The 12,870-nt window shown below is 33.5% G+C and overlaps 1 protein-coding gene across 1 annotated transcript; it reads left to right on the forward strand.

Annotated features, from left to right (window-relative positions):
* Positions 1-3,244: 3,244 nt before the first annotated feature.
* Positions 3,245-10,404, forward strand: LOC141164049 (protocadherin gamma-B1-like). Its single transcript, XM_073649213.1, has 6 exons — positions 3,245-3,430; positions 5,436-5,528; positions 6,286-6,394; positions 7,325-9,657; positions 10,025-10,118; positions 10,223-10,404. The coding sequence occupies exons 1-6, from the start codon at positions 3,245-3,247 to the stop codon at positions 10,402-10,404; spliced, it is 2,997 nt and encodes a 998-aa protein (XP_073505314.1).
* Positions 10,405-12,870: the final 2,466 nt, after the last annotated feature.

A 12,870-nucleotide genomic window follows, 5' to 3' on the forward strand; every position in this document is an offset into this window, starting at 1 on the left:
AAACAACTTTAGTGGAATTCCTTAAATAAAATTGTAACAATCGATAGCAGGCTCAACACTTTATGTTAATTTCTTCTATATCATACATAGGCTCTCTTCTTATTCGCAACACACATGGCATTTAGATGTTAATGGTTTTATTCATGAGTGACAGAGTACTTCTCAAGTTTTCCAGCACTGGCACTGATATAAATCAAATATCAGCAGATTAACTCCTTTGTAACCACGCACTATAGATGATGCTCAGATTTTACCTCTTCTCCTCTTCACAATAAATGTTCCTTAATTTATGGCATGAGCAGTTGGTACTTTAATACAGCTTAATAAGATCTGAGTCAGTCTATCACTGCCTATGTCCATGTGGCTGCTGAGAAGAGCAGAAAGTATTTGTCTAATATTTGGTTTTGTGGCCAGTGTAAAAATGGCAACAGTTCAGGTTTTGTTTTTTTCTTGTAACTATAGATATGAAATTTTTTAAAAATATATGAAATATATTGAAAATCCAAATTTGACATAAAAATATAATTTAAACAATGGGTCATTTTGTGGTGCACAGTCGATTTGAATTTTTGGCATTATCTTTATTATTTACTTTAATTTTATTAACATTTTTTTGTCTTACAAAAAGAAGCAACCCAACCATTGACTTAAAAAAATTGCATATAACCAATATTTCCTTCATTTTATAATTTAAAATTTTTTCACACTTCAGTGAAATTAAAGTACATTAAAGAGTTCAGCTATTCACTGAATAGTTATGAAATAGATATCTCCAAAATATAACTAATAATTCACTGTCTAATCCAGTTGGAGTAATATATAGAACATTTTAAAACTTAGCATTTAATATTAAAATAGAATATTTACACAAAATGTCACTAATCAGAATTTCTCTACCAGTAGATAGAATATGAACAAATATTACTGATATCTTGCAATATCATCAATCAGTATGTGTAACTATTGTGAATAAAATGTTATATACTGTGTTAGTATTTAAATCTCATTTGTGAGCATCAAAAAACAATAACCCAAACTGCACTAAAGGCCACAATGGCCCAGAAATCCATATATTTAAATGTTTATTTAGGATTTTAATTTAATACAGATTAAATCATTAGAAAACTAAATGGCAGTTGTCATTTGTGATATTGATTTTCACTATAGTTCTTATCAAGCATTCATAAATGTAATCCTACACCGATAACTACAGGGGTATTCACATGATTATTTGTGGGATAACAACCACTACTGCCTCATATGAAAATAACTAACTGACAACATTAATTTGCAGTCCTAAAATAATAGCCCTAGAACAGCAGAGATAGCCCTACGTATTTTTTCAATCATTGGTTACTGCTTTGAATGATCAGTGGCTAGCAGTGTGTTACATAGAGATAATAATGATAAAATTTAATATATTCACAAGACTGCTGGCTTAAAGAGTTCAGCTATGATTCAACCAATTGGGCCTATGTCATAATACTTTCAAGTACTAATGATGAGTGAATCTTCCAAATTTGGAATTTGGTGATTCACTTGAATTTGGCCAAAAAATCAATTTGCACCTATTTTTATTGTGAATCAAATGTGTCATATTATGCTCTACTCATAGCATAAAAAACGTAGACACTGGTTTCTGAAACCCACTTGCAATAATTGTCAAAGTTAAAGGTTTCATATGGTGGATCCCATCCTAAATTACTTTAATAACCTGTTTCACTGACAGAATATAGAAGTAAACCATACCTTTTGTTAGAACAATCCCTGCAAGTTTTGAAGTAGTATATGAGAATATAGTATATGGCTTGAATACAGAAAAGTTAAGACAATGAAGAGTATATAGACTCTATGGGAGAAATGTTTTTGCAGTCAGGCATGTTTACTAATAGGGATGTTGAATTTATGAATTTGTACATATTTTATTTCTTAATTGTATTTGAAAATTATAGAAGAAAATAGATGCTCAGTGAAAATTTGAGCAAACAAGTGCAATGAGGTAGTTTAATGAAAAACAGAATTTAAACTTGGAATTGGCATATAGGGATGGGTCGTAAGGGAATTATGATTTATAAAATGTGATAATTATACATGTTTCTGATGTGATGGGTATCAAGTCATGCATTCTTGTTCTAGGAGGGGGCTCTAAATGATAAATTTTGATGAGATATATGACGTTAAAGGATTTTATTGAAAGCTGCAAGGTTCATTAATTGCATTGTCACATAGTGCTCAGAACTGTGTGTCTTATCATTGAGAGTGCTTAGGATATGAAATGTCACTTTCCAGCTCCATAGTCTTAATTACGTAATATGGCAAAAAGATACAGGCAATGATTCATCAAGACTTGCATTCTGTGTTTTAAACTTGACATTTTATAATGCTTTTATTTAGCATAAAATTAAATTGTCCCTTTGAAAAATACTAAATATGCTAACATGTTTAAGTTCCTAATGACATTTTTTTCATAGGGTCTAAAATGAATATTATTTAGGTCTCTAAATGATTTGTCTAATTTTGATAACCTATTTCTAATGTACAGAGTTTAGGATACTAGAGTAGTCCTTTGTATAGTATCTGCTTTTATTGGCAAAAGTGAATGGAGGCTGCAAAATGCATCACTTGTTCTAGATGACTTCATGTTCTAATTTCATGTTATCTTTATTTTTAATACATTTTACATCCAGTTATAATCTTACAACATTTTTTTCAGATATTGTCATTACCTTTTGATTAAAAATTAATTTTTATTTCTTGTAAAAGACATTTTATTTTGGAGCAAAAACTAAGCAATCTATCTATCTATATATCACATATCTATCTATCATCTATCTACCTATCGTTGATCTAAATTATTATTATATTCATATTAATAATTTTGTTTTGCAATTTTACTTTTCTTGCATAAATGATTAGTGAGTATTCTTTTTTACTTCAACTTTTTTATTGTATCTTTTTCTTTAGTGCAGATGTAAAGTTTTTACACCGATCTAAAAAGTAATATTATTATTATTATTATTACTATTATTATATAAACAGTCATAAAAGTATCAGTTTACTATTGAAATATTTAGATGTTAAGGGCAAAATAATGAAAACTATTTATCAGCATTTTAATATTTTTCTTTTACCATTAAAAATAATTCCAAAATCAAATTGTATTTTTTTTTTTTCATTTTTTTGGGGCAAACTAAAGGTTCTCTAATAACTAAGGAGATTGCAGTGGATGCAGTCTTTGCAAATGATGCAAATAATCTTTAAAAATAATTCTTGGCTCCCTTCCTACTTCATCCGCACATTAGAATTTTCTGACTTTGTCATTAGCAATCATGCCAGTGAGATTCAGATGCTGCATGCATTTCAAGAGAAGAATGTAAAAGATCACAAAGTTGTGGTGATAGTGGTAGTCAATGGACACCCTTCTCTCTCAGTTTGTATAACCTAACAATTTTCTGGAAATTATAATGAAGTAGTTCTCAAACTTAACATCACATTATACACATGCACAAAATTGTAAACATACAAGTACAGTACAAATTGTTGTAGGTCTTATACTGATGTTTTTTCTGATTGTAATATTTGTAATGTTTGCCATTTTATTAAAATATAAAACTTGAAAATCTTCACCAACTATTTAAACCTCAAGTTTACTCCAGAATAATATCTATGCATAAAAAATCTATCTTTGTGAAATCCTTACTGATACTATTTTTGTTGTTTTTTTGGATTTAATGGAAGTTGATCGTATGAAAATGGTAGCAAAACCTTCTATAGGGTGGCAACACATAGAGAAATATATTATACACATTTTCCAACAGTGTCTTGTTAACCCCTCCACCTCAAATCTGTTTTCACCTTCATGACCAGGCCAAATTTTACAATTCTGACCAGTGTCATTTAATGAGGTAATAACTCTGGAACGCTTCAAAATATCCCAGTGATTCTAAGAATCTGAGGGTTTTTTGTGACACGTTTTACTTCACGATAGTGGTAAATTTTGGTCAATATGATTTGCGTTTATTTATGAAAATCTTGAAAATTTTACAAAAAATGTGAAAATCTTGCAATATTCAAACTTTGAATTTTTATGTGCTTAAATCAGATAGTTATACCAAGCAAAATAGATAAATAATAGCATTTTCCACATGTCTACTTTATATCAGCGTCAATTTTCAAAGATAATTTTTTTATGAATTTAGAAAGGTAAAAAGTTAATCAGCAATTTTTCATTTTTCCAACAAAATTTACAAAGTCAATTTTTTAGGGACCACATCATATTTGAAGAGACTTTGAGGGGCCTATGTGACAGAAAATAACAAAAAATGACACTATTTTAAAAACTGCACCCTTCAAAGTGATCAAAACCACATTCAGAAAGTTTAATAACCCTTTAGGTGATTCACAGGAATTAAGCAATATAGAAGGAAAGATTGAAAATTTAAATTTTTTTCCACAAAAAATGTTGCTTTAGCCCCAATTTTTTTTATTTTCACAATGGTAACATAAGAAAATGGACCATACAATTTGTTGTGCAAATTTTCCTGAGTACACTGATACCTTATAAGTGGTGGAAATTTGCTATTTTGGCACAAGGCAGGGCTCGAAAGTGAATAAGTACCATTTGACTTTTGAAAATTGGCTGAAGTACATAGCGGACACATTGTCGGGTTTGAAGAGCCCCTGATGTGGCTATAAAGTGGAATCCCCCACAAATGACCCCATTTTGGAAACTACACCCCTCACTGAATTTTTTAAGAGATACTGTGAACACCTTGAACCCGCAGATGCTTCACAGAATTTTATAATATTGAGCCGTGAAAATGAAAAAAAAAATTTCCACAAAAATGTTGCTCTAGCCCCAAACTTTTCATTTTCCCAAGGGTAACAGGAGAAAATAGACCACACAATTTGTTGTGCAATTTCTCCTGAGTACACTGAAATCTTATATGTGGTGAAAAACTACTGTTTGCGCACACGGTAGGGCTTGTAAGGGAAGGAGCACCATTTGAGTATTGGATAGCAAAATTGGCTGGAATAGATAGTGGACGCCATGTCGTGTTTTAAGATCCCCTGATGTGCCTAAACAGTGAAAAATCCCCACAAGTGATCCCATTTTGGAAACTACAACCCTGTAGGAACTTACTTTAAGGTGTAATGAGCACCCTGACTAATGGATACTTTACAGAATATTATAACGTTGAGCCATGAAAATGAAAATGTTATCTGCGTGACAGCGTGGCAAATCAGGGATGTTCATGGGCGGAACCGATTTTTTGGTGCTAACAAGCCGGAACCCCGAACATGAACACAAATTTGAAATGCCGAACAAATTCACTCAACACTAGTCTCTAGCCCTAGAGAATCTTCCTCACCCATGACATATATCGGGATCCCAGTTCTCCCCACATCTTAGGTTTGAGTCCTGACTTCTGCAGCCTTCAGACAGAATGTGCTCCCAGGTCCTCAACGACTCTCTTGAGTTTCCCAGGCCAGCTAAGGAGACTCTTGTGGAAGGATTCTCCTCCTTGGTGATCCACTGTCTGGGGTATGGGGCTCACGTCTGCCCTAGCAGCCAATATATCGAGGCTGCCTGTACTGTCCCAAGTACTAACTCTCACTAACTCTTCACTTCCTGGTCCTGGAAACTAATCAGAGATTTCCTACAGTGCCCACCCTCTATGAGCTGTCCTAAATGCCTACAATGCTACTGGCCAATTTCACCTGTCATCTGCATTCTAGACAGTGGCATCCTGTGGCTGGTTAACAATACTGTAGCCCACAAGGAAACATATCAGAAACAGAACATTTATTCACTTCCTGTGCTCAAGTATAGCACTGTGTCCCCTATCCCTCTACTGAGCTGGATAATCACAGCTAACCCCTTAACTGGACCTAACTGTAGCCCAGAGAGATCTAACTGGCAGGAACACACTCTCTAACCCTTTTAGTGCTCTAGAGGGAAGCTACTCCCCTCATCATTACTACATAACCACACCCCACCACTGATTAGCAGCCTTATGACAATTTATAGTATATACAGAAAGCTGACAATCAGTCATGTGGGTGGGGTTATATAGAGCTCAGAAGCCAGAGAACTGGTAGAACTACATCAGACAAAAGAGTGATTTTATCAGAGTGACAGCAAGAAGCCCAGTATCTCATCTCAGAAATCAGAGTCTTTGTCCGTACATAATGCTACTCTTAGATTAACACACCTACCAGTATACTTTTGGACTCTTACTATCAATTTATTCCTATTTGTTACAAGCTGTTTTTTTTTTCAAGATTCATATTACAGCTTTAGGTGATACTTGTTTTTTTATCATGTTGAGTTTACCATTTATCCTTTTGCTAATAGCCGATGGGCAGGAAGGCTGTGAGCTACAATACCTTGGTTTAGTTATACTTCTTTAGATGTTTCATACAAGTAGCTGCATCATCCTATTTTTTCATACTATACATATGGACATTTTATCTATTACTTAAAGTATCTTAAACCCATTACTTAAATTCGTAATCTGCATTTATACTGCAAGTCTCTGACAAATGTATGAGTTAAATATATGCGTATTCCGTCTTTGAAAACTGTTTTGGTTTGTATATTCTATTACTTCGGCATACTCTCCTGTTCTGTTAGAGTGTATGATAATTCTGGTAAGCACGCGTTATTTTGAAATCTCCCTGTAATATCTTACTTTGTTCTTTTTACATATGTTTGGTATGTTTAGTTTTGCATTTCTTGTTTATTACATACATATTGTTTTTTTATTATATAAAGGGCAAACAATATACAGAATATTTGTTTAAGGATTTTTTTAAATATTTAATAGTTTTTATATATTATAATCAGGCATAATATCAACTTAGGGATAAACTATATAAAGAAAATTGAAAAATCATGCAACAAAGTCATTAAAACATATTCTGATCATTTTGAGTTTATAAATAAAAAAAAAAAATAAGATCATTGCAATTCCGTATTTTCACCTCTGAGCGCCGCTGTTTAACCAGTATGGAATAAAATGCAGAACTGAAAATCCAGTGTTATTTTACTCTGCCATATTCTTTGCTGATATACAGAAAGAACGACACATATTTTCTGGATTCTCCTGAACACCGAGCTAAGAAAACATTTAAAAAATTGAATTACAGATATTATGAACATTTTTCTGCATCATATTTGTACTGGATCACAAATCTTTACTGGATATTTTATGAGAATAATCACTGAGGAAAGACAAGATGGAACCTCTTGTACAGGATTGCACAGGAATCAGATGGCAAGTAACCATTTCTATATTGTTTTCTTGCCTGTGTCATTCAGTCTCAGGTCAGATTCATTATTCAATTAAGGAAGAAATGAGGAAAGACTCTGTTATAGCAAATATTGCAGATGACCTTGGATTAGATATTAAACAGCTCTCATCTAGAAAGCTGAGGATTGTGTCTAGAACTTCTGAAAAATATTTTTATATCAAACTAGATAATGGAAATCTGTACATAAGAGACAGAATAGACAGAGAGACATTATGTGGAGCAGAAGCTAGCTGCTATTTAATGTTTGATGCTATGGTTGCAGATCCATTAAATATTTTTCAGGTCACAGTTGACATTCAGGATATAAATGACAATTCTCCACAGTTTTATCATAAAACAATTACTTTGGAAATAATAGAATTGACATCACCTGGAGCAAGATTTGCATTAGAAAGTGCAGAAGATCTAGATATTGGTAGTAATTCAGTGCAGACATACAAGCTCAGTGATAATCAGTATTTTACACTCACTGAGGATATCAGAACAGATGGGACTATATTTCCAGAGCTTGTCCTAGAGAAACCATTAGATCGAGAAACACAAGATATTCATGAAATAATGCTAACAGCCTTGGATGGAGGAAATCCTATCAGGTCTGGTACAACATTACTAAAAATCATTGTTATAGATGCCAATGACAATGCCCCTGTATTTTCTCAGGATATGTATAAAGTCACCTTAAAAGAAAATATTGCAATTAATTCTACAGTGATCATATTAAATGCTACAGACAATGACGAAGGGATCAATGCACAAATTGCATATATTTTCAGAAAAAGCTCAGGACACATCCATGATACAGGAACATTTAGTATTAACACAACTACTGGTGAAATCAAGACCCATAGCAATTTTGATTTTGAAGTAATTAAAAATTATGAACTGTCTGTACAAGCCAAGGATGGAGGAGGCCTTGTAGCTCATTGTAAGGTTCTGGTGGAAGTCATAGATGTAAATGACAATGCTCCTGAGATATCCATCACCTCATTATCTTCTCCTATTCCTGAGGATTCTGCCCCTGGAACAATGATCGCTTTGATCGAAGTTCATGACCAAGATTCTGGAGATAATGCAGATGTTGACTGCCAAATTCTTGAAGATGTTCCCTTTATTTTGCTATCATTGAACAATTACTATAAAATTGCCTTGAAAACTGGTATTGACAGAGAAAAATCATCATTTTACAATATCACTATTATAGCTACAGATAGAGGATCTCCATCTCTTTCCAGTACACGAGTTCTCACATTGGATATATCAGATATCAATGACAACCCACCAATGTTTTCTAAATCTATTTATGTGTCTTATGTGGCAGAGAACAATTTACCTGGAGCTTCAATATTCAGCATACAAGCCTCAGATCCTGATACTGGAGACAATGCTAAAATAATTTACTCAATTTCTAGTACCATTACAGAAACTCCATCAATGACGTCTTATCTCTCCATCAATATAGAGACCGGAGTTCTCTATGCTCAAAGATCATTTGATTATGAGCAGAACAAGGAGTTTATAATAGAAGTCACAGCCTCAGACAATAGATCTCCCTCTTTGAGCAGCAATGTTACATTATGTATCCATATAGTGGACCAGAATGATAATGCACCAAAGATCTTATACCCATCACCAGATACCGATGGGTCGGCAGTCTTTGAGATGGTGCCTTTTGTTTCTGAGCCTGGTTCTTTAATAACTAAAGTGGTGGCAGTGGATGCAGACTCCGGACACAATTCCTGGCTCTCTTATCATTTTATACCAGTGTCAGACCAAAATAATTTTGTGATAAGTGAGCACACAGGAGAGATCAGAACATCACGTATCTTTCAAGAAAAGGACAAGTTGAATTACAAAATTATAGTGATGGTGAAGGACAATGGACATCCCACTCTCTCTGCTACAACCACCTTAAGTCTTATTATTGCAGATGACTTTCAGCAGGTTGTTCCTAAATTCAATAGCAAACCGAAAGATGAAGAAACTCAAATCAACTTACAATTCTACTTAGTGGTTGGACTTGCACTTATTTCTTTGCTTTTTATAATAACAGTGATGGTGACAATTATATCCAAATGTAAGCAGCCAAAACCATTACCAGCCTTCTCTTCTCTCACTACAAATCTGTATCCTCCAATTGATCCCAGGACCTTCTCCATGTATAGTGATGGATCGTTACCTTTACCATACTCATATAATATGTGTGTGGCACTAGATCCTACTGAGGGAGACTTTACTTACATGAATCCAAGTGGAAATGTTCCTGTGGAAAACCTGATTGATGCTGATAATACAGAACAAGCAACTGAAAACTTAAGAGTAGATTTTTCAACCAATAACCAGGTAAGATTTTGTTAGATTTTACTTTTTTTCATAAGGTTCTATAAAATCATCTCTTATTGTTGATCGACTAATTGTAATGAAAAATTTGTGACATAGTCCTTAATATCAGGGCATCTATGTATTGTCTGGTAGTTTTATCAGTGATTGGGATATTATTTAGTGTAGAATGCTTCTAGAGTAACTAGTTTTGTGAGGTTATGTGGAAACAACGTGTCTGTACAATTTATAATTATTATATTCATTGTATTTCTGTGCACATTTTAGGAATTGCTGTTTTCATTGTTTTGTGATTTCTATGACTGCAGAATATTTTTCTATATATCAGTTATGTTCCTGTGATATGATTTACTATATTTTTTAACAAAAGTACATAATTTGTCAATCAAATATGTTAAACTTGACTGAACGCAGTGAAGTAGAAATATTCCTATATAAATGGGCCCATTATTGCCTCTGGATTGGTCTCATGACTTCATGACATCATAGGGTAACACGTCATAACATTGCAAGAAGCTTTTGCAATGTTATCATGTTTATTTTCCCAACCACATCATTACTTTCTTAGGCCTAATCAGCACCAGAGGAATTAATGATACCTGTGTAAGGGACATCTTGCCACTATGTATACTTCATGGTCCCAAAGTACCCGGTAATGGTATCCTGAGTGAGTGTGTATGTGCTGTCTTTGGATTTGCTGCTTACCCCTTTTCAGGCCACAAGTGGTTTGATGGTGTGGGGACCTTATAAATATGCAATGAATCAGTGAGACCAGAATCCACTGTAAAAAGATAAAAACATCTTTACTGAAATTCCTTATTTAGCATTTTAACAATCAATAACAAACACTATACTTTCTGAACATTTCTTCTGTATCAATCTCTTCTTATTCGTAACACACTTGGCATTTGGATGTTAATGGTTTTATTCATGAGTGACAGAGTACTTCTCAAGTTTTCCAACACTGGCCTTACTTTCTCTACCCTCCACTATAATGGCACCATGTGTCCCCTCCTGGTCAGAATAGGAATTCTCTAAATCTCTGGAATTGGTTAACACGGTGCCTTCTTGTAGCCCACTCCTTTTAGCTGCTTTGGGGAATTCTGCCTCTCTAATCTCCTTCTTACTTGCTCTAGAACTTGCTATACTTAGATTTTTTTTGTCACTGAACACACTTCTCACTTGTGGCCTATACTCTAGAAAACAGAATATAACATTTCCTTCTTCAGTAGGTTATCTCCTCCTCCTTAACAAACAGCAACTAAGTTCCTACATGCCCACTTAACTTCTCCCAAACTGGGCTGGCTCAGTTAACCATGTCACCTCCAAATAAACTGCAGGCACATGAGAATACATCACATAAAACAGCTTTTAAGAACAATAATATGTGAGAAGTCTTCAGAGAGGGTGTTTATACGACTTCTTCACCTTTGCACTTGAATAGTGAAGCAAGAAGCAGTTGCTCGGCAGGATAGCTTTGGGTCTTTCAAAAGGTGAGTATTATATATAAATCAAATATCAGCAGATTAACTCATCTCTAACCACTCACAGTAGATGCTTAGAATTTATCTCCTCTCCTCTTCACAATAAACTTTGCTCTGTTTATGGCAAGAGCAGTTAGCACTTTAATATAGCTCAATAAGATCTGAGTCAGTCTAACCCTGCGTATGTCCATGTGGCTGCTGAAAAGAACAGAAAGTGTGAGTCTAATATTTTGCATTGTGGCCAGTGTAAAAAAAATACCAACAGTTAAGGTTTTTTTTTTCTTGTGATATGAAAATGTAAAAAAAATATGAAAATATTGAAAATCCACATTTGACATAAAATTCTAATTTAAACAATAGGTCATTTTGTGATGTACATTTGATTTAAATTTTAAGCATTTTCTTTATTTTTTTACTATAATTTTATTAATAATTGTTCTCTTGCAAAAAAAAGCAACTGAACCATTGACTTAAAAATTTGGCATAATTATTAAAGCCGAAAGCCAATATTTCCTTCATTATATAATTAAAATATTTTTTGCACTTCAGGGAAATTAGAGTACCTTAAAGAGTTCAGCTATGAATCAACCATTTGAGCCTATTTTACAATACTTTCTAATACTAGTGATGATTGAATCTTCCAAATTTGGAATTGAGCAATTCATTTGAATTTGGCCAAGCAATCAATTTGCATCAAAATTTTTATGTGAATCAAATGTGTCATATTATGCTCTACTCATAGCATAAAAAAACGTAGACACAGGTTTCTGAAACCCACTTGTAATAATTGTCAAGGGTAGGGGTTTCATAGGATGGATCCCATCCTAAATGACTTTAATAACCTGTTTAACTGGCAGAATATAAAAGTAAACCATACCTTTTGTTAGAACGATCTCTGCAAGTGTTGAAGTAGTATATTAGAATATAGTATATGACTTGAATACAGCAAAGTTAAGACATTGTAGAATATATAGACTACTTGGTAGAAATGTTTTTGAGGTCACATATATCTACTAATAGGGATGATGGATTTCCATATATTTTATTTCTTAATTACATGTGAAAATTATTGAAGAAAATAGATGATCAGTGAAAAATAGAGCAAACAAGTGCAATCAGGAAGTTTAATGAAAAGCAGACTTTAAACTTGGAATTAGCATATACGTAAGGTAAACATTTTTTATAAAATGTGATAATTATCCATTTTTAATATGACGAATACTTAGCTATGCATTTTAATTTAAGGCCACGGCCCCACTATCAGTGTTTGGTCATTATTCGGTCAGTATTTTTTCTCAGGGGTGGGAGACAAAGCCAGGAGTGAGTGATAAATGCAGAATTGGGGACTTGTTTCTATTATTGCTTTTCTCTGATTGTTCCTCACCTGGTTTTGACTCCCACTCCTGAGAAAAAATACTGACCGAATACTGACCAAATACGGATAGTAGGGCTGAGGCCCTAGGAGGGGGCTATAAATGATAAATTCTGATGAGATTCATAAAGTTAAAGGCTTATCGAAAGCTGAAAGGTTCTTTAATTGCATTGTCACATAGTGCTCAGAACTGTATGTCTTATCATTGATAGTGCTTAGGATATAAAATGTCACTTTCCAGCCCCACAGTATTAATTAAATAACATGGGAAAAAGATACAGACACTGATTCATCAAGACTAACATTCTGGGTTTTTAAAGTTTACGTTTTATATTTCTTTTGTTTAGCAAAAAATAAAAT

The sequence above is a fragment of the Phyllobates terribilis genome, unplaced genomic scaffold (assembly GCF_046119375.1).
Source record: "Phyllobates terribilis strain yellow unplaced genomic scaffold, ASM4611937v1 Scaffold_10__3_contigs__length_209671492, whole genome shotgun sequence".
Taxonomy (NCBI): Eukaryota; Metazoa; Chordata; class Amphibia; order Anura; family Dendrobatidae; genus Phyllobates; species Phyllobates terribilis.

What these genes read in the sequence shown, in the direction of transcription:
- LOC141164049 (XM_073649213.1), top strand. Translation starts at nt 3,245, where the DNA reads ATGCAAATAATCTTTAAAAATAATTCTTGGCTCCCTTCCTACTTCATC. An exon ending in ATGGACACCCTTCTCTCTCA is followed by an intron (nt 3,431 to 5,435) that starts GTTTGTATAACC and finishes TGACTTCTGCAG; the next exon opens with CCTTCAGACAGAATGTGCTC. An exon ending in CTGTGAGCTACAATACCTTG is followed by an intron (nt 6,395 to 7,324) that starts GTTTAGTTATAC and finishes TGTGTCATTCAG; the next exon opens with TCTCAGGTCAGATTCATTAT.